Source organism: Sarcophilus harrisii, chromosome 4 (genome assembly GCF_902635505.1).
Source record: "Sarcophilus harrisii chromosome 4, mSarHar1.11, whole genome shotgun sequence".
Classification (NCBI taxonomy): Eukaryota; Metazoa; Chordata; class Mammalia; order Dasyuromorphia; family Dasyuridae; genus Sarcophilus; species Sarcophilus harrisii.
This window is the reverse complement of record NC_045429.1, coordinates 20,222,358-20,247,362: the sequence shown is the minus strand read 5'-3', so window position 1 is coordinate 20,247,362 and position 25,005 is coordinate 20,222,358. Positions and strand designations below refer to the sequence as shown.

The following is a 25,005-nucleotide window of genomic DNA, read 5'->3' as shown; positions in this document are numbered from 1 at the left end:
TCTTCCGAGGTCCGGCAGTCTCTGGGGGGCGAGCCTCGGCTTCTAGCAAGGCTGGCCCGGATGCGGAGCTCAGGACTTTGGAGTCCGAGCCTGAGTCTTGGTTTTACTGCTTAGCAGCTGCATGGCCTTGGCAGTAGCTCCTCACCTCCGGGACAGGGGGGTCAGGCTGGACCTTCAGCGGGCAAGCCCCTTTAGTAGAACTCCTTCTGCGTCCGGGACGCTCGGAAGTCGGGCCCGCGGTAACTGCACCGGTGAGGGAGGTGCACCACCATCTCGCCGCCCCCCAGGTGCCGGTGGGCACCGCAGGACCGGCTTGGCGGAGCCTTCGGGAAGGGAGCAGCACAGAAGGACGGCCCGCTCGCCCGCGGGTGCCAGAGGTTGTCCCCGCGGTTCTGAGAGGCCCCAGGCAAGCGCGACCGCCAAAAACAAACCGCCGGCTCCGCTTTCTCTCCGGGGCCGTCAGGGGAAAGCGGTTCCCAAAGGGTCTCCGGGCACAAAGAGATAAGGGGCGGCAAGCAGAAGCGGCCCCCAAGGGTGTGAGAAGAGACCAGCTCCCGCCGAACCGAGGACGAAGTTAATGGCCGGAAAGCGCTTGCCTCCTCCTCACTAACATGCAGGGGTTCTGGGCTGCAAGAGCCTAGAGCGGCTCCGAGCCCTTCTCCAGCGCCCGTGGGAGCCGCGCTCGCCGACAGGTGCGGCCGGTCTCACGGCGCGAGGCCCCCCGCACTGTCGGTGTCCCGTGTAGCCCCCAGGTGTCTCTGACCGACTGGGCCCCCCCTCCCGCCGCTAGCCCTTCCCTCGGGGGTCTGGGCACGGAAAGGACTGCGATGTTCCCCCGGTCACTCGCAGCAAGCCGCAGCCCTCGGCAAGGGTCCCGGCTGGCGTGGGCTAGGGAGGGTTCCGCCCGGATCAGCTCCCGCGGGACCCGGGCGGGAGGCGGCAGAAGGGGAGCTCGAGGCGCAGCCAGGAGTCCCGGCCGGGCTTTCCGCCTTAGAGATGCCAGGGGCGCCGTCGGCTCCTTTGGTTACTTAGCGATCCTTCTGGTGCCCCCCTCGCCTCTTCTGCCCCTCCGCGCTCCCCCCTCCTCGTTCCCCCCTCCTCACCCCCTCCCCTCCTCACTCCCCCTCCGCGCTCCCCTCTCCGCGCTCCTGCCTGCTCCCGGCGCTCGCGCCTCGCTCCCTGCTCCTGACAGTTCGCGCACTCCGCCGGCGCCTGCTCGCTCCCTCCCTCCCTCGCGCACGCCCCTCCCCTCGGGGTTCCTCGCCCCTCTCCCCGCTCCCCCTCCCCCTCCGGCTCCCGCGGCACTGTGGGTAGACAGCTAGACGGCGGCCGGCGGCGGCAGCGACTGCAGGCGGCTCCGCCGGGCTTGGGCTTGGGCTTGGGCGGCGGCGGGGGCTCGGCGCTGCGAGGAGGGGCCCGGGCGGCGGACGATGGCGGAGAAGCTGAAGCACGACGGGCGCGTGAAGATCGGCCACTACGTGCTGGGCGACACGCTGGGGGTCGGCACCTTCGGCAAAGTGAAGAGTTGAGTGGGGGCGTCCCTGGGGGCCGGGCAGCGGGGCACCTGTGGCTCCCTCCCTGACTCGACACCTGTCGGGGGCGGGGAGAGGAGGAGGGAGAGGGGCGGGGCGGGGCCCGGCAGGGGGCGGGGAGGCACCTGCGCGTGCCTCCCAACAAACACTCACGGGGGGGGGGGGGAGGAAGTGGGGCGCCTCTCCCCCGGAGCCGAAGCGGGGCCGGTCGGGCGGGGGGTTACCTGCGCGCCCTCCCAACCCACACCTGGGGGAAGGAAGAGCGGGGCCGTCCCTCCCCCGGCCGAGGCGGAGCGGGGCAGGGGGCGGCGGCGGGGGCGCTGGAGCGCGGCCTCGGGGGGTGTCGGGGCGGGGCCGCCCGGCCTCCCCCGCCCCTCCCACACCTGTCCCGGGCCTGCCTCTCGCTACCTTGGTGACCTTGAGCGCGGCCGGCTCCCGGGGACTTGGCGTCCTCTGCCTCCCGCGGGGCGGGGCCGGGGCCGGGCCACGAGCCCCTCCCTGTTCCCTGGCGGGAGAGCCTGGGCGCTGTCGTTGGCGGTGGGGGTTCGGAGCCGGAGCCGGCCTGCGACGCTCCGGGCCCTTCCTTACGCTGCCCCCGGGAAAGCAGGGAGGGGACCCCCCCCCCCGGAGCCGGGGTCGCCCTGCTTCTGGCCCCGGCGGCCCCGGCCCCGAGGGGGCGAGAAACGTGTGCCTTAAAAAAGCTTAGCCGCTGGCGGCGCCACATCGTGGCTCTTTGGGACCGAACCCGCTCCCGGCCGCCGAGTTACTCCCGGTGGTTTAGGGAGCAGCCGGGAGTTAGGATCGTGCTTTTGTCACTTCTTAGCGCGATTAAAATGAGCCGCGGTTTCCGCTTACTTAGACTGGTTCGCCGAGGGGTCTCCAAGTCCCAGGAGATGGTTCGTGGAAAACACTTTTGCATTAAAATGCAAAAAAATGCTCATTATCCTTATTCGAGTGTGATGGGGTCATTACAACAACATGCATCTTACACAGCTCTAAGTCCCCCCAGCTCTTTCATTCTCGTTGCATTTATTAAGCACCTGCTGTGTGCAAGCCAAGAACAGGGCCTGGGAACACAGAATCAGAAAACAGTTCTTTGTTCCCATACATTTTATATTTCACAGGAGGGGAAATGCAAGTGTACATATGCACACACACACACACATAAAATGTGCGCGGTAACTACACAGTAATTTTGTGCAGGGGAGGGCATCGTTTGGTGAGGGAGGTCGGAGCTAACGCCAGACTGGCTTTGAGGGACACTAGCTCCGGAGGAGATAGCGTCATTCCGGAGGTGAGGGGCAGCCTCCCTCTGGCCGGTCCCGGAGGCCTGGCCTGCACCGTTCTGTGCTGCTCCTGAGCTCAGCAGCCGTCCCTGGCCGTGGAAGGATCGAGGGCGCTTTATCCTGACCATTCAGGGGTGAGATAGCTGGCTGTCTGAGGCCTAAGGGCCGTATCCCAGAGGAGGACTTTGATTTATTCTGCCTGAGCCAGCAGTAAAGCAGCAGTGGAAGGTGCAGGGAAGTAAACTCCAGCTCCACAAAAAGCTGACCCCAAACGGAGTGTGCTGCGCTCAAGGTGATGAATTCTCTATCTAAAAGTGCATCATGTGAGCACTTTTTTTTTAACTTCTGGGAAGCCGGATGTTAAGCGCTCCACAGACCCCACTCACCTTTCATTTTTGGGAAACCAGAGGTTTTTAGCAGAGTCATATGGGGATGTGTGAGGGTGGCAATGAAGGATCTCTGAAGTTACCTTAAATGTTGCAGAGTTTTAGGAACGGAGATGGCAAAGGAATTCTGAAGCTCCGTAAGTGGTTTGGAGGGGGCAGGGGGCAAGCAGTTTGCTGGAAGAGTCTGGCTGCCTTTTGAGAGGCAGCGTGGTTTTTATGGGAAGAGCAGCGATGGGCATCAGGAGACCTGGGCTGCCACCGGAACTGCTTCCTCTGCCGCCTTTGACAGGTCACTTTGCTGCTCTGGGCTTTCATTTCCTCCCATGTAAGATGAGGTGGTGGAGGGTGCATATGTGAGCTCCCTCGGGCCCTGCTTTGTGACTCCGAAGGGCAGGCCTGAATCTGGCCGTCTAGAGAGGCAGAATTCCCATCCTCCTTGTCTTGGGGTGCTAGAGATGGGACTGCTGTCTCTGAGAGTCCCAAATCTTGGGATTCAACGAGCGGTGATTGGTTAGCCATAGGGGACCTCCGGAATTCTGTGAACGCTGCCCCAGAATCCTTTTTGTCCTTTTCCGTTAGTCATAGTCGCAGAGAATATTGATTGGCTGCTCCTGTTGATTGTACATTGAACCACTTCTAGAGCCAGCTGGTTAAAGTTTCATTCTGATTAGAACTGCTGGACACAGATTTTTTAAAAGGTGGATTTTTTTTTTTCCAGGAGCGGGGAGGCAATCTGGAGATTCCTTTGAAGCCTCTTCTCCAGCCCCAATTCCTGTATCAATGTGTCAGGGTTATTTTTACTTTCAGGTTCAGTATATGGGAGGAATGTGCAAGCCCTGGTACATGGAATTATGGCCAAGATCAGCAGGTGGTGTTTCCTTCCTCATTTCTGGCATGGGGGAGCATTGATTTCTAGGTACTATGTAATCTTAGGTTACTTTTGAAAGCATTGTGATGAGTGGGGACAGATGGGTGGTAAAGACAGATGGTTAGTGTAGACAGTTTGAGAGGACAGAGCCGGACCCTGGAGGTGAGGTTGGAACACCATGTCTTCAGTGACTGGATTAATATCTTGGGCCATGGAGGACCAAACCTCTTGGCATGAAAAAATGTACATTAAAAAAGTAGAATAAATATCTCCCCCTTCCCCAATTCCATTCTTGGTCATCCCTTACTTTGCCCTGATCCAAGACCCCACCTTGGGCAGTTATGTTATAAAAAGTTTGTAATTATATATAGAGAGAGTGTTTTTTTTTTTTAATGTACATTGTATTACTTAATCCTTCTGATAAGGCTGACAAGTATATTGCACAACTGTTATTATACCTGTTTTATTGACCAGGAAGTTGAGCCTTAAGGGTTCAAACACCAACTAAATGAGGGAACCAGGATCAGAATCCAGATTTTCTGTTTGATCAGTTCCTTAAAAAAGAACCCTTCTTTAATATATGTCACATATACCATTACAGATTTAATATTCATAGATATATTTATCAGAGTTTTAATACAAATTATAGATTTAATGTGACAGATTTACATGTAAACACATTGATATAGTAATAGATAATATAGGTACATAGAATTAAAATTGTATTAATATATACATATAGATATAATGTACATTCATATCTGTGATGTATATATATGCATATCTATACATATGTATATCATTAAAGTTTTACATATAATATATATATCTTCATTTGGGTTGCTACTTCATCATGTTTTCTGTCAGGAGTCTGGCAAGTTTGTAGTCGGGAGCCCTGATTCTGCCTATTCGCTAGCTACGTTATTATAGGTATGTCATTGACAGGCTCAGAAATGAAGTAGCTTCCTCTAAATAACTGAGATTTTGTCATGGACTGACTTGTTTGAAGTATCTCTCATCAGATGGACTCAAGCCCCAAAGGCAATCACTTTTTGGCCATGAGGTAGGAAGTGGTTTTTTCGGTGTCAGTCATTGAGTATTTAATAATACCTTACTGGGTATCAGGCACTGTGCTAAGCTTTTTGGATACAAAAAAAGGGCACAAAGACTCTCAAGGAACTTCCAGTTGAATGGGAAAAGAAGTGAGATTCAGGGCAGCCAGAGTAACCTAGAGATAATCCCCAGAGGATAAGCCTAGGGGGCTGCTGAAATGGCTTTCACCACTGAGTTTCTGGAATTCTCCAATCCCTCACAAAATTATTGGAATGTCAGCATTTTAAAGTGCTATATGAATGTGAATTAATATTACTTATAAAATGTTACCGTACTAGCTAGGCCTTGGAAGGGGTAATGCTTGACACCTAGAGGTTTGTGACTCAGATTGGTGTAACTTAATTTTATAGCTTTTCACATTGTGTAAAAAAAAGCCCTGTTTTAATCAAGCACCTGATGGTTAATGAAAAGCCATTTGGGCTAATTAATCCAGGGGCGAAGGACCATTTAAATTATTGTTCATATTCCTAATAAATTTGAATTTCTGACTTAAAAAAAGATCTGCATCTAACATAAACTACGTAGTTTTATGAAAAACTCACTTCATGGAGAGTGCTTCTCTTATAAAGAGTGTATTTTTTGAGAAATTTCCATGCCAGACCGTGAAGGATTTTTGCTAAATAGGGTCATTTCTGAACCAAGGTTAGGATCTGTTTGGTTGTTTGCTTACTGGACACAGTTCTTACCTCAACATTTAGGTTAATCATTTCATCAGGAAAGGAAATAAAAACACAGGATCTTTTTGAATCATTCAGATTCTAGGCCTTGTAGAATTTTAACCTAATTTCTGTTCAAAGGTTGGATGGTGGATGATTTAATGGTATATGACTAAGAAGATATATGGAAGTTAGTATCACTGTGTTCTTTTAGGCTTTTTTTCTCAGTTCTAAATTTAGTTCTCATCTTTTATAAAATATAAAGTATCTCGATACTTTTATTTTAATTGTTATATCATCTTATAGTCAATCCTTGAATAGAAATTAAGTTGAAATTCTATGACATCTAAAAAGTAAATTGATTTACTAACATTATATAGTTTTAGAAATCAGAAGAAAAACTTACTAAGCAATTAGAAAATGAAAATGGAAATCTCATTTATTAGTCTAAAAAGCACAAATGACTTGAAAGAAAAGTAGCTTTATAGTTCATTGTTCCTTATTGGAATAGTTTTAATTAGTATAGTGGAAGGAGCCTTGGTCATGTAATCAGAAGGTCTGATTTGAAATCCTGGATCTTTCACTTAGGAATCATTAACTTTACTTTGTGGACCTTATTTTCTTCACCTATAACTAAAGGTATTAACAAGGTCCACCTGTTGTTGTTGTTCTTTTTTTTTTTTTTTTTTTGGCTGAGGCAGTGACTTGGGTCACACCAAGAAGTGTTAAGTGTCTGAGATCAGATTTGAACTCAGGTCCTCCTGACTTCAGGGTTGGTGCTCTATTCTCTGTATCCCCAAGCTGCCCCCCACCTGTTGTTCTTGAGGCAAAGAGGGGAATTGTGGGTTAGAAGATAGGCTAGTTGGATGAATTTGGAATTTGGGTTGGTCAGGCAACTCAAGAATAGTTATTCCTGTCTCCTTCATTTTGAGGCCTTCGTGGGTCTCGGGGATCTGTTTGGTCTCCCCCCCTATTTTTATCAATGACGTGGAGTAATGAAAAATATCACATTCATCTCATCTGCAGACTTGAATACTTCAGGAGGCTGGAAGACAAAAGTCAGGTCTCAAATATAATTAAATGAAATTCATTAGGAATATCGGTGCCATCTTGTGCAGATTGTTTTGTCCCAAGGACTCGTTGGGGGTAGACTCGGCCAGATGGCAGTTTGTCTGAAACCAGACCTGGGCGTTTTAATGGAAGAACTTTAAGTTTCTCTAGCTTAAACCCTCCTATCTTTTCTCTCTCTTCTCTTGCTGACCTCATGAACTTGCAGGAGTTGATTGTTTCTGTGCAGATGCCAGTGCCATCTTTCTTCTCTCTGCAGTCTTGCATTAACAGCTTCCTCTTGGACAGTTTTCACGCTGATCCCGAAAAACTCTCCCTGTCCCCAAGAGTTCAATATTCTCCTCTTTTCCCCCTTCCAAATTTGGGTATTTTGCCCTGGGTACTTCCATCTTCCAGCTTCCCTGGTTTGTAACCAGGGCTTATTCCCAGAGCCTCCCTCTTTTCCTTAGTCCACATAACTACCCCAGTGACAAATTTTGTTGTTCCTACCTTCACAGTGTCTCTTCTATCTGACTTTTTTCTGTTTATCCAGCTTCTACTTTTGTTCAGGCCCTTATTGTCTCTCACAAAATGATTGCAGCAGCTTCCTCATTGGTCTCCCTTTGGCCCTCCACACTGCTGGATTAAGTGCATCTCTGACTGTAAATCCATAAATCCCACTGACTCGTTTTTACCTCTGTAAGAAAACATGAACACTTTGGTTTGGCTTCTAAAGGCCCATTTGATTTTTTCACTCACATACATTACTTCTCACACATTTGTTGTGCTAAATTGCCCTCTCTTTTCCTAAAACATGGTGTCCATCTCCTGTCTCCAAGCCTTTGTATTTGGACATTCTGTTTGTCTGGAATACCCTTCTTCCCTCCCTCCATCTCACAAAATTCTTCTTTTCTGATTTCTCCAACTGCTAGTTGTTGCATTTGGGGATAATCTTTGTCTTGCATTTATTTATCTTCTGAAGATATTCATTCTGGAACTAGTTTTATAATTCCATATCTCCCCTGACAGAATCTTTGAGAGGATTTTTTATTTTAAAAAAAAATCTTTTATTTTCTTAGTATTTCATAGTAGGTGATTAATAAATGTTTGTTGATCAGTTGGCTTCAGATTCAATATGTCAACAGTGCTAATAGGGTGATATGGCAGCTAAGAAAACTAATGAGGTGGGAATTGGGAAGATGAGAGGTAGTTCTGTTACACCCTGTCCTGGGCAAACCACATCTGTCATGTTGTGCTCAGCTCAGAGTACACATTTTAGGGAGGATTTTGATAAGTTGAAGTGTGGAGGGGAAAGCAGCTAGGTTAGTGAAAGGCCTTGTGTTTGTTTTATATGAGAATTGGTTGAGGCAAGTGGGATGATTTAGGCTGGTGAAGAGAACACTTCATGGGGACATGAAAATGGTCATTGATTATGTGAAGGGCTGTCAAGGTAGAAGAGGGATTGCAATTGTCTTGCCTGGTCCAACAAGTGGAAATACAGAAAGAAATTGTATCTTGCTGTAAGGAAGATGTTTCCTAACAATTCAGAATTTTCTAACGTGAATATGTTGGGCTAGCCAGTTGCTCCTCATTTGAGGAGAGTTTTCAAGCAGAAGCTTGACCTTCATTGTGATATTAATGACTGGAATTTCTTAAATGATTACTCTCAAAATCATAGCGGTTTTTACATGAACATCATTTGCTGAAGGTGAAAAAGTAGAGAAGTTTTAACAAGAACCTACCAAGATCCCCCAAATTACATTGTGGGAAAAGGTGAGAATGGGAAAAATATGTGGGAAATCATGGTTCAGGAAGAAGGGAGGAGAGAAGTCACAGATTCGAGGCTGCTTTATATCATGAATATTTTCTTTTGTTTCTTTCTTTTTTTTTTTTTTTTTTTGCTGAGGCAATTGGGGTTAGGTGTGTCTTGGTGTTATGTGCTTTCCACTTAGCCACCTAGCTGCCTTAAACATTTTCTTCAAAAAATAACTATTAGGTGCTGGATTTGAGTGAGTCCCAAGTAGCACCACAAAAAATGAAACAAATTACAATTTAGTGTACAGGAAAAGACTTATCCCTGACTCAGTAATTTGTCTTGGAACCCTATCTTGTAAGACCTAAGATCAAAATCAATAAAAATCAAGAAATATGACTGATGGGGAAAAGATCTGTTGTGTAGTAACCTTGACTTATATAAACAGATGATTGATCATCAGAAGTGGGAAATGAATAACAGGTATGACATCAACAGGGAAGAAAATAGTTTTATCTAAAGATTTAAGTAATATAAGGTAATTGCCACAACAAGGATGGTCCGAGAGCCAAGAAACTGCTTTAGTCCAGAACCATCTGACTTGTTTGCAAAATAGAGCCAGGTAGTTGCCAAAAGAAAAACCAGATAAGGATATTAACTTGCTTATAAAATGTTACAAAGAATGAATATGAGCATTGTCCTTTCAAAACAGAGAGAAACAGCGGAAGGTAAAACCAGTTTAAAGAAAACTTGGCAAGATATCAAACTAAATAAATTCATCCCAGGGACGTTTAACCATAAAAATGGAGAAAGGACAACAGAGAGGCGAGAAGAAAGTAAAGGATTTATTATGGACATTGAAAGTCCCCCGCTTGGAGCCTAGTTGTAGGCTCCCTGGATGTGTTAATGGAGGAACAAACAAAGAGAGGAAGAGAAGCCCAGTGGATGATGTGATTATAGGGATCTGTGTCAGAAGTGTATCTGGGAGGATGCACTCATGCCCTAGAAATGACATACAAAGATCCAGAAGGAGGTGAAAGTGTTAAAGGTGTTGAAAAAAGTCTCAGACTTGTTTAATATTGAGCGAATATCAGTACTTACAGATTTCAATGCCTATTCTTTCAATTGCTACAAAATACTTTATGGCAGTTCTGTATGAGTGAATTTAGAGCATTCTGGATGAAGGTGTTTGTGGTCAGGAACAAGCAGACTTTTATCATCAATGTCCAGCAATGTACTGTATCTTTAGGGCACTGAAGGGTAATATAAAATTCGATTGTTTTGTTTCTTGTATGGGAAAAAAAGGTTGTTTAATTTGGTTGGAGAAAACCTTACATTAAGAACTCTTTTCCAAAGGTATCTTCCAGTCTCACATCATTATCATTCAAAATTTCTTGACAGTGATAAAAATAGAAATAATTCAAAGACCCTTTGAATATAAATATTAGGCGAGACACAAATAAGGGAGAAGCATGCTTGCCTAAGTTATCTTCCCTGGGATCGAGACCCAGTTCAGAGTCCAGCTTGAAGAGGGATTCCCGGGTTTCCAGGGACTCTTGTGTACAGATGACATTATGCTGATTACTTCAAGTCACAGCACATTGCTGAGTCTCCTGGAAGAATTCTGAAATCACCCCAAAGAGTCTGACCTGGCCATTTTTGCAAGAAATATAAAGTGAGTGGAACGTGATTCTTGCCCAGATTTCGACATGCGTTGGAAGGATGACCTGTTGACAGAGATGGTCTTGTCCACAAGTGTGTCAGTGGCAGTCATGTGGTTGTTACAAATGGATAAAAGTTTGGATCTGGAGTGGAAAGGGAAGAGGAAAGTGGCTGGGTTGACTTTAGGAAATCATAAACCTTCTTTATAGACCCAAACTTCCCAAGAAATCAAAAGCCCAATTTTTGATGCCAGCATTTTATTGGTGCTGCTGCCTGGCAGGGAGACATGGGCAATGGCTCTCTTAGAAATGTTAAATTAGAAAAATTAAATACTGGAGAACGGTGCCCAGGGTGGGTGGGAGAAACCGTGTCACAGAATACAGAGGACAGGAGTGTAAGCCGCCCTTGACGGATTGTGTTCTATGATGGGAAGAGAGTACGGGCAGTCAGAAGGCCTGCTGTGGGGGGCAGGTGGTCGTTGGAATGCTCCTCTCCTCCCTCCAGATATGGAGCAAGCGAAGAGGGTCCCTGGTGAGGACACAAGGGACAGTAATGACCAGTCGGACAGGAGAGGCCTGCATGGGCCGAGACAGAATTTTCCAATAAAGTCCCAGGTACCGAGCCCCTGTGTACAGAGAAAAAGAGCCAAGGAGGCTCAGGATAGCCCATGAAATGTGGGCCCGTGCAGTGGGAAGCCAAATCCTGGAAGTGAGTTCCACAGGGCATAGGGGCATCCGGGACGTGGCCACTGTGGGGAGACCGGGGAGCTCCTTGGTCTTTGGGGCAGCAGCCCTGCAGCCACTTTTCTTTGGGAGGAAAGGACATGGGGGCAGAGAAGGTGAGTGACCTCTAGCACACATATAAAGCAGGATGGAGGTCAGACCTCCGTGACTGGGGCCAGCACTGTACATGGAGACTCTTCACTGGGCCCAGATAGAGCATCTTATCAGGGCTAGATTTGCCTTTTTATAGGAATATTTGACAGAGACTTGAAAGTACATTACATTTGCCATATCAAAAATAGAATTAAGATCTTTTAAAAACACATTTTTATTGATACATTTTACTTCCCCTGGACTCAGTCTGGGGGTGTCCTTCCCAACACTTCCTTTTCCCCTTCATCTCTGATCAGTGGTCAAGTCTTCCCACCTTTTAAGGCTTCTCCTTTACTTCTCCTTTCTCTCCTCTGCATTCTCCCACTATCCTGGTGCTGGCCCTCTGCCTGGACATCTCTAGGCCTTCTGGTGGGTCTCATGTCCTCAGCTCTCTCCCTCTCAGCCGTCAAACCAATCTTGCTAAGATTGTCTGACCACATTACCCTGGCTGTCTCCAGTGCTGCCGTGGCTTCCTCATCCTCTAGGACTGAACAGAAAATTCTCTGGTTTTTAAATCCTACATAACCAGGCCCCTTCTACCTGCCCTGATGTCTCACACCTGGCTCCACATGCTCCAGGGATGTAGAACGCTCCCACAAGGCGTTTCGTCTCTGGATTCTGGGCATTTTTTCGACCGTCCCTCATGCCTACAGTCCTCCCCTCTGCTTCTTGCCTTCTTGGCTTCCTTCAAGTCTCACCCCAATTCCCACCTTCTGCAGTATTCTTTGGCATCCTCCATGAATCCCGGGGCCTTTTCTGAGGATTTTCTTCAGTTTATCTTGTATAGACCTTATTTGAACATGTCTATTTTCATGTTATCTCCCTAACTATCCTTGAGAGCAGGGACTGCCTCTGGCCCTTATTTTTATCCCCAGCCCTTAAGCAATTAATAAATACAAATTGACTGACTTTTCCTAATGCATCTTTTCCCACTTTCTAGAGATCATTTTTTCATAACAAGATAAAAAAAGAGGAAAATAAAATAGGTTCAATAAACCTAACTTTGAAAACACCCCCTGAAAAAGTCTAACATCAGTAGTATTTCATATTCACGGCTTCTTATCTCTGCAAAGAAGAGAGGGAGATGCCTTAAAAGTCCATTCTTTAAAATATGCTTTCATTTCCACATTTAGTTGGGCCTCAGTCTTAAGATTACAAGAAATTTGGATGCTCAGCAAATACTTAGGATTCACATCACAGAAATGCTATTTCCTAATTTTCTCTCTAATTTATAGAAAAAATAATTACCCATACTACAAACAATTCATGTCTTGAGGAGATGCTTATAAACCTATAATAAATTCTCTTACTTAGTTTTTATTTGTTTGAGATTAAAGAAATAGGATTTTACCCAGGCATGGGTTCTGTCAATAAAAAGTTATGATTATGGAAAAAAAAAGAAATAGGACATGGGGTAAATCAAAGAGTTCACATTGGACTTTTTCAGTGAATCAACAAATGTTTGTTAAGTTCCTATTCTGGGCTAGGCAATGTGCTGGCCACTTAGGATATAAAAAGAGATCAAAGACAGAGCCTGCTCTCAAGGAGCTAATAATTTGTTAGAGGCGGGAAGATAGACCAACGAATGTGTATAAATGAATTTAATACAGGCTAGATAGGAAATAGTAAGGGAAGGGGCAACTCTAGGATCAAGAGGGATTGGGAATGGCTTCCATAGATCATGGATTTGAACTCAGAACCTTCTGACTCTAGGGTCAGTTCTCTGGGTCACCTAACTATCCCTCCTCTTCCCCCATAGAAGATAGAGCTTGTGCTGGGACTTACAGGAAACCAGGGAAGCCAGTAGGTGGAGGTGAGGAGGGAGAGAATTCCGGGCATGAGACAGCCAGAGAAAAGGCCCAGTCTGAGAGATGGAAGGTCCAGTTCATGAAGCAGCCAGGAAGTCAGTGCTCCTGGAAGTGAAAGGTCAGAGGGGCTCATGGTGTGAATTGGAATATGAAACGCAGGATTTTATATTTGATCTTGGACACTTTAGGTAGTCACAGTGAGTTAACTGGATAGAACGAGGAGTGGTTGGATCTGCTTTAGGAAATTCACTTCAATGGGTGGATGGACTAGAGTCAAAGACATTCTCCCCTCCTCATCCCTTCAAGCTATTGTAATACTTCAGATGTGAGCTGACAAGGGATAAAACCAAAGTGATCACAGTGTCAGAAGAGAGAAGGGACTGTACTTTTAAAAAAATAACAGCCTTTTCTTTTTCTTATTAAAGGTTTTTATTTTATTAATGTATTTTATTGATTGCATGGGTAATTTTTCAACATTGATCCTTGAAAAACCTTGTGTTCCAAATTTTCCCCTCCTTCTCCCATCCCCTCCTCTAGATGGGAGGTAGTCCAATACATTAAATATGTTGAAATATGTTAAATCCAACATATATATATATACATACACACACACAGTTATCTTTCTGCACAAGAAAAAACAGATCAAGAAGGAAGAGAAAAAATTCAAAAGAAAACAAAATGTATAGCTTTTTATTTTCAAATTACATACAAAGGTAGCCTTCAGCATTCACTCCTGCAAAAACCCATATTCCAAACTCTTCTTCCTCCCTTCTCCCCACCCCCTTCCCCAGACAGCAAGTAATATATATATTAAACTTGTGCAATTCTATACATATTTTCATATTTATCATGCTGCATAAGAAAAATCAGATCAAAAAAGAAAAAAAATGAGAAAGAAACAAAAAGCAAGTGAGCAACAATAAAAAAGGTAAAAATGCTATGTTGTGATCCACAGTCAGTCCCACAGTCCTCTCTCTGGTTGCAGGTGGCTCTAAGACAGATCTATTAGAACTGATCCGAATCATCTCATTGCTTAAGAGAATCACATCCATCAGAATTGATCACTGTATAATCTTGTCACCTATACACTGATCTCCTGGTTCTGCTCATTTCCCTCAGCATCAGTAAGTCTCTCCAGACCTTTCTGAAATCATCCTGCTGGTCATTTCTTACAGAAAAATAATATTCCAACATTCATTTACCATAACTTATTCAGCCATTCTCCAACTGTTTGACATGCACTCAGCTTCCAGTTTCTGGCCACTACGAAAAGAGCTGCCATGAACATTTCGATACATACAGGTCCCTTTCCTTTCTTTAGGATCTCTTTGGGATACAAACCTAGTAGAAACATTGTGGGGTCAAGGGGCAAAGGGTGTGCACAGTTTGATAACTCTTTGGGCTAACTCCAGTTTGGATATTTCACAACTCCAGTGCATTAATGTCCCAGTTTCCCCACATCCTTTCCAACATTCGTCATTATCTTTTCCTGTCATTTTAGCCAATCTGAGAGATGTGTAGTGGTACCTCAGAGTTGTCTTAATTTGCATTTCTCTAATCAGTAGTGATTTAGAACATTTTTTCATGACTAGAAATGGTACTTATTTCTTTGTCTGAAAATTGTTCATATCCTTTGAACTTTTATCAATTGGGGAATGGTTTGTATTTTTGCAAATTTGAGTCAATTCTTTATATATTTTAAAAAAGAAACCTTTATCAGAACCCTTGGGTAAAATTTTTTCCCCTAGTTTCCTGCTTCGAAGGAGGGGTGTATTTGAGAGATGTTGAAAAGGTTAAATGGACAGGCTTTGGAACAAATGGATATGGGCTTGAGGGTTAAGACATGGTGTAGAATTGAGATGACTTCCATGTTTCAAGCCTGAGAAATTGGGAGGATGGTGGGAAGGTAGGAGGGAGGAAAGGTTTAGGGGAAAAGATAAGGAGGTCTGTTTTGTTTAAGATTTCCACTGGACATGCAGTTCAAGGTATTTGAAAAGCAGTTGAGCTGCAGGATTGAAGGTCAGCAGAGAGATTGGGGTGGAAATGATAAGTCTGAGAATCATCTGCAGAGAGGTAGGAGCTGATGAGATCACCCAGTAAAGTAGTATAGGGAGACAAAAGAAAAGCGCCTAGCACAGAACCCTGAGGGACACGTGGGTTTAAAGGTGTGGCCTGGAGAAAGATCCAGTCAGGGACACTGAGGAGCTATCACAAGGGTAAGAGGAGAACCAGGAGAACCCCAGAGGGAAGAGAAGACCACGTGGGAAAGAGTTCGCCCATGTCAGAGGCTGCAGAGAGCTCCAGGAGAATGGTGATGGGGGAAAGACCATGGGACTTGGTGACTTTGGAGAGAGCAGTTTTGGTGGAATGATATGGTTGGAAATTTTCAAAAAAAAGAGAGTGAAAGAAGGGAAAGTGGAGACATGTGTAGTCGGTGGCCTTTTCAAAGAATTTAGCCATAAAGAACAGAAGAGATTAAGAAAAACAATTAGGGGATGGAAGAATCAATTGAATGCTTTTTGAAAATGGAGAGGACCTGTTTGTGGGGAGTGGGGAAGCAGCCAGTAGACCGGGAGAGATTGAGAATAAGTGAGAGTGGGAAACACAGAAGGGACAATCTATTGGAGACCCAAGGCAATGGGATTCTTTCCAACAACTTTCCCCCTTTTTTGGAATGTAAATCTAAGGAAATTAATCATATTTCTGAAGACCCAGCAATAAATCTGGTCTTTGAGAGATGTTTTATAGATATCTGTCTTCCCTCATGAATTGGAGAACGGCTAAAAAAGTTGTGGTATAGCATTGTAATGAAATACTGTTGTGCTACACGAAATGACAAGGGGGATAGTTTCAAAAAAACCTTGAAAGACCTGTGTGAACTTATGCAGAGTTGAAGTGAGCAGAACCGGGAGATCATTGTATGTAATAAGAAGTGTTATAATGAAGATCAACTGTGAAAGACAGTTACTGTGATCAATAAAAAGATACAAGACAATTCTGAAGGACTCTTCATCTCCAGAGAGAGAACTGATAAATTCAGAGTACCAATTGAAGTTTCACACACACACACACACTCACATACACACACTTTATCTTGTTTTCTTGTTGTTGTTGTTTACCTTATAGCTGATATGGAAAAATGTTTTTCATGACTTCACATGTATAAGTGATATATTGCTTGTCTTCTCAATGGATAAGGGAGAGAGAATTTGAAATTCAAAATTAAATTTTTTTTTAAAAAAAGAATGTTTAAAATAAAGAATAAATTAAATAAGAGATCATACTAGAAGAAATTACATTTCATATCTATGGCCAGGGAGAAAGTTTATGACAAACAAGGGATAGAGATGTTAATAGAATGTTAAAATGGACAATATTGATTACATAAAATTAGAAAGTATTTCTACAGATAAGGCCAATGCAGCTAAAATTATAAGAGAATCAAGAAATTATAAGAAAACATAAATCTTTGCAGCAGAAGTGAGCAGAACTAGAAAACTAATTTACATAGTAACAATGATATTGTAAAGACAAACAAAAATCTAATAAAGATATATGTTCACAACATATAGAGTACTGATTCAAATTTAAACATATTAGCATCACCCCCAACTAATACATTTTCAAAGATTATGAATAGGCAGTTTTTAGAGGAAGATCCAAGTTACCAATAGACATATTAAAAAAATGTTCTAAATCATTAAAAATTAGAGAAATACAGATTAACGTAACTCTGAAATACTGCCTCACACCTATTATGGCACATCACCATTGGAGTAGAAAAGTTGACAAAAAAGGAAAATGACCAAAGCTTGAGGTACAAGAACATTTGTGCATTGTTGATAGAACTGTGGGTCTGATCATTCTGGAAAACAATTTGAAATTGTGCCTGACATAGCTATTTAACCATGTGCATAATCTATGAGATCCATCCTTCCAAAAAGGTCAAAGAAAGGTGAGAAGGATTCTTGGATACAAAAATTGCATAGCTTGTCTTCATGTTGGTAAAGAATTATAAACTGAAAGGGTGTCCCTCAACTGGAGACTGGTTGAACACATTATGATTTGTGAATTGATGGAATACTATTGTGCTGTAAGAAAAAATGAAATGATTTCAGAGAAATCTGAAAAGTCATGTTTGAACTGATGCAGATCAAAACTAGAAGAACAATTTATTTAATAAGACTGATGCTGTAAAGACAAACAACTTTGGAAGAGGAGGAACTCTGATTAAGAAGGACTCGCCACAATTCCAGGGGGCTCATATTAAAATAGGCTGCCTTCATCTCCAGGTAGAGAATGAAGAACTTGGAATATAAATTTGTATATGTGTGTATATGCACAGATATATATATATATATATATATATATATATATAAGCATATAATATACTTATGTATATGTAATATTAGAATTTGTTTTCTTGGATGTTTATAATGGTTTTTAGTGAGTTTTTTGGGGAACTGATTTTCTTTCTAAATGAGGGAAGGAGGAGGTGGGAGGGAAAGAATCAGAGCTGAAAATAAAAAGGATGAAAAAACAGGCCATGCTAGAGTACCTTGATTTCCTTTTTTTGACCTTAATTTCCTTTTTAGATTTCTAGACTAAGAGATGAGAGTAATGCTATCAACTTAGTTGTCTTTGAAATCATTCTCTTCTTATAGAGGTAATGGAGAGATGGGGAATAGTTGATAATTCCACTAGTGGATTAATTAGCCTTTTTCTGTTTGACCCCATAGGCCAGGACCAGGAACAGTAGGTGAGACTTACAAGGAGGCAAATTCAGGTTTGATTTCAGGAAAAACTTGCTAAAAATTAGAATTGCCCAAAGTGGAATGAGCCACTTAGCAATCATTCCAAGAGGGATCCGTCTCTCCTTCCTTGCAGCTCTTCAAGCAGGGATGCGGAGCTGTGGGCCTCCTTTTCTCATCGGATTGCGGCTGTGACTATTCCAAAGGTCCCATTCTATGGTTGATTCCAAGTGAATTGCTGACTAGCCACATCTTGCCTGGTTTCTACAGGGAAAAGGTCTTTTTTTAACCTGTCAGATTAAAATTTCTCATTAGATTTTCCCCAGTTCTTACATGGATCAGTCACCCGCTGTGTTAATTTTGGGAGAATCATTTTGTCAGCAGAGGAAGGTGGCCTGAGTGACTGGTTAGTCCATAAGAATCAGAAACTACAGGCAGAGAATGACTCCTTAGGCCACAGTCACACATCAGTGCTCCCCCAAAGCTGACAGCAGCACTGCCGTCTCCTCCTGCACAAAGCTTTTGCTCATAACAGTGAGGGGGAACCTGGAGATTGAATAATGTTGACTAATGCTACATATTTATTTGTGTATTGACTTTTTTCAAATGATGCTCAGCTTTCTCTTCTTCCTTCTTTCCTTCCTACTGATGAGAAAGCTACAAAAACTAAGCCAAGCAAAATCAGCCCCAAATTATTCACGTCCAAAAATGGGGTCTCCAGCTGCCCCTGGTGTCTGGGTCTTTGGGAATCAGGGTTGGCCATTCCATGGATCAGAGCCTTTCAGAGCTGTTTGTGCTTACCACGGTCCTATATAAATGGTTCTGGCTTGGCCCTCTTCCCCAGGTTGCTTCCTCCGTGTCATCCCAGGCTTCTCTGAAGCAGTCCCCTTCAGCTTCTCTTGTAGCGCGAGGCTAGGATGCTCATGCACCCTCCTTTGTTCTGTATTACCCAAGAGGGCGGTTCTTTGTGGCCACAAAAAGAGCTGCTTTAATAGGTTTGTATAGATGGAGAACTTTCCCCTTTTTCTTTGATCTCTTTGGGAGTAGAGACCCCTCAGTGCCATCAGTGAGCCAAAGGAACAAGTTGAGTAATTTGGGGACCATAGAACCAGATGACTTTTCATAATGGCCCCCTACCAGCCCCTGAATGTAGCTCTCTCTCTATAAGCTCTGTGGTGTTTGTTATTTTTCTTTTTGGGCAATATGAGAGAGAACTTCAGACTTGCTTTAATTTGCATTTCCCTAGTCATTTGTGATCTGAAACATTTTTTAGGTCTCTGCTGATGGCTTGTATTTCTTCCTTTGAAAACTACACATGACCAGTAAGTGAATGGGGGTTCGAGAAGCCTTTAGATCCATGGTTGTGTCCAGGCAGGTCTGGGGCCCTAGATTCTTCCCTTCAGAACTTCCCATTAGGAGGACCCAGTTCACAGTCTTGTATGCGTGGAGAGGCAGAATACCAGGAGAGACATTGGGAAAATCTGGGTGCGAGTCCAGGCCTTGACACAAACTGAGGGCCATGGACTTACCCTCTCCATGGGACTCTCAGGCTCCTCTCAGGAGAGGCTGATCTCCATCTGAGAAGGGAGTCCCCCACATGGACGAAAGCACTGATTTTAGGAGCAAGGAGGGGAAGGTAGCCCTTTATCCCTTGGGAAGGTATTTACATTTTAACAGGATCATGCTTGTTAATCCTTAATTGAATTTCTAGTTGGTAGAATACATGGAATTTCAATTAGAGTTATAAAATGAAATGAATTTCTCAGTGTGTGGGCATTCCCACCTTGGGCTTTCTTAAGGTAGCTCCCAAAAGTGATTTCTGCTTTTGACCCCCCTTCTTTTTATGTCTAAATCAATAGTTTCCTTAAAATTTGCATTTTTCCCCTTTAATGCCAACATTACCATGGCAACCAACGTGGCAACTCTGGTGTCCAGGTCAGAAGGGCTCTGTGGTGGTGTGGACATTGTATGGAGCAGCCTTGTTCAGAAATAGCAAAACATAAATAACCTCGTAATGTAATTTCAAAAACAAAAATGAAAAATGAAACCAAGAATTGCACAGCACTACCCACCTCCATTCCACATGGAATTTCTCATTGAGAGAAGAGTATTATTTTTTTTTTGGAGGGGGGGGGAGTAATAAAATTGGAGGAAGGTGTTAGGTCACTTTCCCTCCTTTTGTTCAAATAAAATTTGCTTCCCCCTAACTTCCATCCATTGATTTTGATTTCCTTTACCAAGCTAAACAAATGTTTGTAGCAATGTTACCATTATTTGAAGGAAGCTATCATGTCTCCTTTAAAACTTCTTGCCCAGTTCCTTTAGCCATTCCTCAGATGACATGGACAGAAGAGTAGTGGAAAGTTGACTAGGAATGTAGAGTATTGAGATGGACTTTTATTACTTGGGAACCAGCCTTCCTGGGCCCCAGTTTACTCTTCGGTTTCATGAATGAGATGCTGGCTTGGGTTTTTCATCTCACCATACATATAATACATGTATGTGTGCGTGTGCGTGTGTGTGTGTGTGTGTGTGTGTGTGTGTGTGTGTGAAAATAACTAGGAGTTAATACTTCATTTCTTTTTATGTCAGCCCAAAGTTCTCTTGCCCACTTTTCTGTAAGATTTGTAGAAATGGGGTCACTTATAAGAAAATTGAAATATCCCTTAGCCTCAGGTAATTTTTTGCCCAAAATATTTTATCCTCATTTAACTCTTTTGAGATAACTTTTGAGTCAAGAAGATAATTAAATTTACCTTATAAGATCTCTGGAATGATATTTTCAGAAATAGTGAAATCACATACATAGATGGCATGCAGTGTTATAATTTCCCCCTACCCCAATTAATGTTTAATGTGTCATGAACTTATAAAGATAAATTCTTGTTTTAGTCTTTAGTAAAATTATTAATAGCAAATGTAATAGAAGTTACACCATACCTTAGTTTCAGTTCTTCTTATCTATTGCAAAAGATATTATTGGGTATGCAAAGTAGTGTTTTTATTTTGAAGTATGTGAACAACTTTATTTTTAGAATGGTGTTATTGAGGAAAGAATTTCAGGCGGTTCTTATCTCTGCTAATAATAGTGACCTTCTTCATCCCTAAAAGGGAACAGTGTTATTGCTCAGTTGTTTCTTACATTTATCACCACTAGCCTCAGAGAAATTCTATAATATTTAGTAGTGTCTTAATTTTTGAGACTTTGCTAAATTATTTGAATTTAAAATGATCAAATTTTGTTTTTTTTACTTTCTTAATTTTGATTCCTGTTTTAACTTAAAAAGCTTTAGATTTATGAGAATCATCAATTTCCCCCAAATTATATATACAGATATATATATTACACATTTGCATACCTATTATGTATACATATATGCATTTACACATATGCAAACTTTTAAAAGAATTTATCTATATTCAGAATCCATAGTGGGAAATGAGTTTCAGAATTGTCAAAGCTGGCCATATGGGCGTTACGGTGCAGTGCATATACAGCTGCTCTTAGCAAGCAGAAGGATCTGGATTCTAGTTCTTCTGGCTACATAGATTGGGAAGTCACTCAGAACTCTTGAGTTTTCCAGGCAACGTTCTGAGAACTCCCTATGATAATGAAATCACAAGTGTGGTCCAAAAACAAAACAAAACATAAAAAACCTCTTTAAAAAATCCTGAAAGTGAGACTGGCTAAGCTAGTTTTTCATGGGTTATACCCATATTGCAGTGGCCTTCTGGGCGACTTTCCCTTCTCAATTCTCTTGCACCTCCAAACTATACCCAGGAGACAAAGGGATTTTTCTAACGTTCACCTCCCTGCTTCCAGTACAAGGGCACTTCCTGTGCCCTTTAGAGTCAAGTATAAAATCTTGTGGTTGGCATTTCAAGCTCTTCAAGCCTCCGTCCATTGCTACCTTTCCAAGTCTTCCAGGACTGGAATGTTCTCTGTGTTCCCTGGGATCCAGCCTCCTTGATGCTCTAGCTATAGGACTCCCCTTCTCTGAAGCAGCCGGCAGAGGTGTGGGATGCTCTCCCTTCTTCCTCTGCTCCTTCGCTTCCTTTAGGACTCAGCTTAGAGATTGCCTTCGGCTGGCCCTCGGCCCCTTCGTGCCCAGATGCTCCCTTTGTGCTCAGGTGCGCCCCTACACAGCACGGCCTTGTGTATATGTGGTTATTTAAATGTGAGCTCCTTGAAGGCAAGGAGTGGGTTTTGTCTTTTTCCTGTCCCCCCAGTACTTAGCCCAATATGTGGCACATTGTAAGTGCTTAGTGGATGCTCCTTGACTGATCAACATTAGCTTTTATTATGGTAGAGGTGCATCTTCCCCATAGTTTTTGCTTTGAAAGGAGAAAACATAAGGGTCTGCTCCTGATGGCTCTGACGGAGGAAGAAAGGGGCTCCCCGGTGAAGGCCCGCTACCTCCTCGCCTCCAGCAGAAGCTTGCACCCAAGCTGCAGGGCTGCCCTTTGGCGAGGAAAGCCGGGGGTGTAATGGCTTTGTTGGCAGCCAGAAACACTGAGTCAGGGCGGGAGGTCTTTGGAGCTTGTGGCAGCGCAGCACAAACGCCTTCGATAAGGGGACAGACGACAGTCTTGCTGACTGACCTTCCGGAGCCGAAGTCTGGTCCAAGACATCCCTAGCGGGGCGACCGGCAGCCGGCTGGCTTCCCTGCGAGCTGGCTCATAGGTGCTTGCTTCTGTTTCTTTATTCCTTCTGGTCCTCAGCTCTCACCCACTCTAACGTCACACTGGTCATTCTTCGCGCTGTGTCCTGAGTAATGTCCCAGTTGATACATCCCTGCCGAGCTTCCACATCTTTGCTATTAGGGCTAGAAATGATCTGGTGTCCCAGGAGCTTTCTTCCAAATGTTTGACTTGCCTGGAGTACATTCACAATAGCAGGATCTCCTTTAATGGATAGTAAATTCCTTATGGCTAGAAAGACTTGGCAGGATGGTGCAGGAGAAGGGTTCTGGCAATGGGATCTAAAGACCAGAGTTCAGATTCTGCCTTCATTACTTACTGGTACTCACTAATGCATCAATTACTGTGGACAAGGAATCTGGACTTCTTTGCCACAATTTTCCCTGCTGTAAAATATAGGCATTAGACTATAGAATCGCCAATGCTACTTATAGCTGCCAATCTCTGATCATAGATGTCTCTGGTCTCTGTTCTCAACAGGTATTGTGGTAGCTCATATGTGATCCACTCTTAATAACGTTTAATGGTGTGGATTATCTTTAAGTTTAGTATGGAATGTGACCACATAAGAAGTCATTTGAATTTTATTAGATGTAAGTGCTTGCTAATTTTCCTCAGAGATAAATAGGGTAAAAGAAGCTGATATAGACAAATACAAGAAAAAATTTAAGGCTTTTGATATTACCTTTTGTTGATTTCTAATACTTAATTGGATATCAGTATATTTAACTATTTTCTTTTAAAAATAAATTTATTTATTTTTAAGTTAAAATTTTTTTGAGTTTCAAATTCTTTCCTTTTTCCTTCAGTTTATTATGCACTTTGAAAAAGCAAGAAATCTATCAGTTATGCATGTGAAATCATATAAAAATATTTCCATATTAGCCATGTTGAAAAAAAAACCAAGACAAATAAAGAAAGTGAAAAAATGGCCTTCAATCTATACTCAGACTTCATCAGTTCTTTCTCTGGAAGGAGATAGCTTTTTTCGTCATAAGGCCTTTGGAATTATTTTGGATTGTTAAGGATCACTAAATCTTGCAGAGTGTATCATCATACGATACTGCTATTACTGGGTGCCATGTACTCCTGCCTCTTTTCACTTCACTTTGTGTTAGATTAAATCTTCCTTCCTAAGTTTTTCTGAAATCATCTTGTTTGTTATTCCTCATAACATAGTAGTATTCTATCGTGATCATATACCACAACTTGTCCAGCCATTTCCCAGTTGATAGGCCATTTTCCTTCCATTTCTAATTCTTTGTCACCACAAAACGAGCTACTATAAATATTTTTATTTAGGGCTTTTCCCTTTTTCTTTGTTCCCTTTGGAGAATGGGCCCAAGTAGTGGTATTGCTGGGTTAAAGAGTATCAAGGCTTATAAAGAGTTTTATAACTGTTTGGGCACAGTTCCAAATTGTTCTTCATAATGGTTTGAGCAGTTCACAACTCTACTAATAGTGTATTAGTCTTCCAATTTTTTTTTCTTAGTCCCCCCAATTTATCTTTTTTTTTCTTTTATATTAATCAGTCATAGGCATGAGGTGGTACCTCAGAAAATCAATAGTAATTTAGAGAACTTTTTCAGATGACTATGGATTGAATGGCTTTGATTTCTTCTCCTGTAAACTGCCTGTTCACATCATTTGACCATTTATTAATTGGGAAATGATTTTTTTGTTTTTATATACTTGATTCAGTTCCCTGTATATTTGAGAAGTGAGGCCTTTATCCAAGAAACTTAGTATTAACTCCCCATTCTCCTATTTTCTTTCTGATTTTGGCTGCATCATTTTTGTTTTTGCAAAATCTTTTAAATTCGGTGTAATCACAATTATCCATTTTACTTCTTACAATCCTCTTTATCTCTTATTTGATTATAAGTTATGCTTGACTATTTCATAAGTCAATTATTTTTTTCTGCCGGTATTCCAACGGAAAAACTGCTTCATGTATAAAATATGAGTGGTCACTTTATTTTCTGGACAAAGATGTTTACTTTGTATTTTTTCATGAGGTTAATCTTTGGAAAACATTAACTTTAAAACAAATTGAAGCATCGATCCCCTTTTACAAATCCCTTGGATCCTTCCTAGTTATTTTGATAGGCTGGGTTATCTTATTGATTACTTTTCTGTTTGCAGATTACAGTTTATCATAAGAGCAAGGAATTCATAGAGGGCCCTGAAGATAGCAAAGCACATTAGAGATAGTATCTCATTTGATCCTCACAGTAATTCTGGGAGGGAGGTTACTCATGTTGCTGCCATCACATTACAGGTGAGAAAAGTGAAACAGACAGGTTAAGGGACTTGGCCAGGGTCACACAGCTGGGAAGTGTCTGAGGCTGGACTTGAGCTCTGGTTGTCCGGATGCCACACTCGGGCCTTTGGGGTTAACTGTCAGGGAAATGTGCTTGGGGTGTGCAGGGAGGACGAGTAGGAGCTGCTCAGTCACCTTTGGGGTCCACTTGTCCCCAACCCTCCGCACCCCACAAACCCTCTTGGTGCATGGCTAAGGGGCAGGTCACAGGCCTGTTGGTTAGTTAGGGAGGCGTCTGCCCCGA

The 25,005-nt window shown here is 43.1% G+C and overlaps 1 protein-coding gene across 1 annotated transcript in view; it reads left to right on the top strand.

Moving 5' to 3' along the window:
• The first annotated feature begins 1,372 nt into the window (after positions 1 to 1,372).
• The window catches only part of PRKAA2 (protein kinase AMP-activated catalytic subunit alpha 2), a 57,519-nt gene continuing 33,886 nt past the window's right edge, over positions 1,373 to 25,005 (top strand). The window contains exon 1 of the mRNA XM_031969041.1: positions 1,373 to 1,524. Within this exon, the coding sequence (XP_031824901.1) occupies positions 1,431 to 1,524 (94 nt within the window). The 5' untranslated portion in view covers positions 1,373 to 1,430. The remainder of the gene's footprint in view (positions 1,525 to 25,005) is intronic.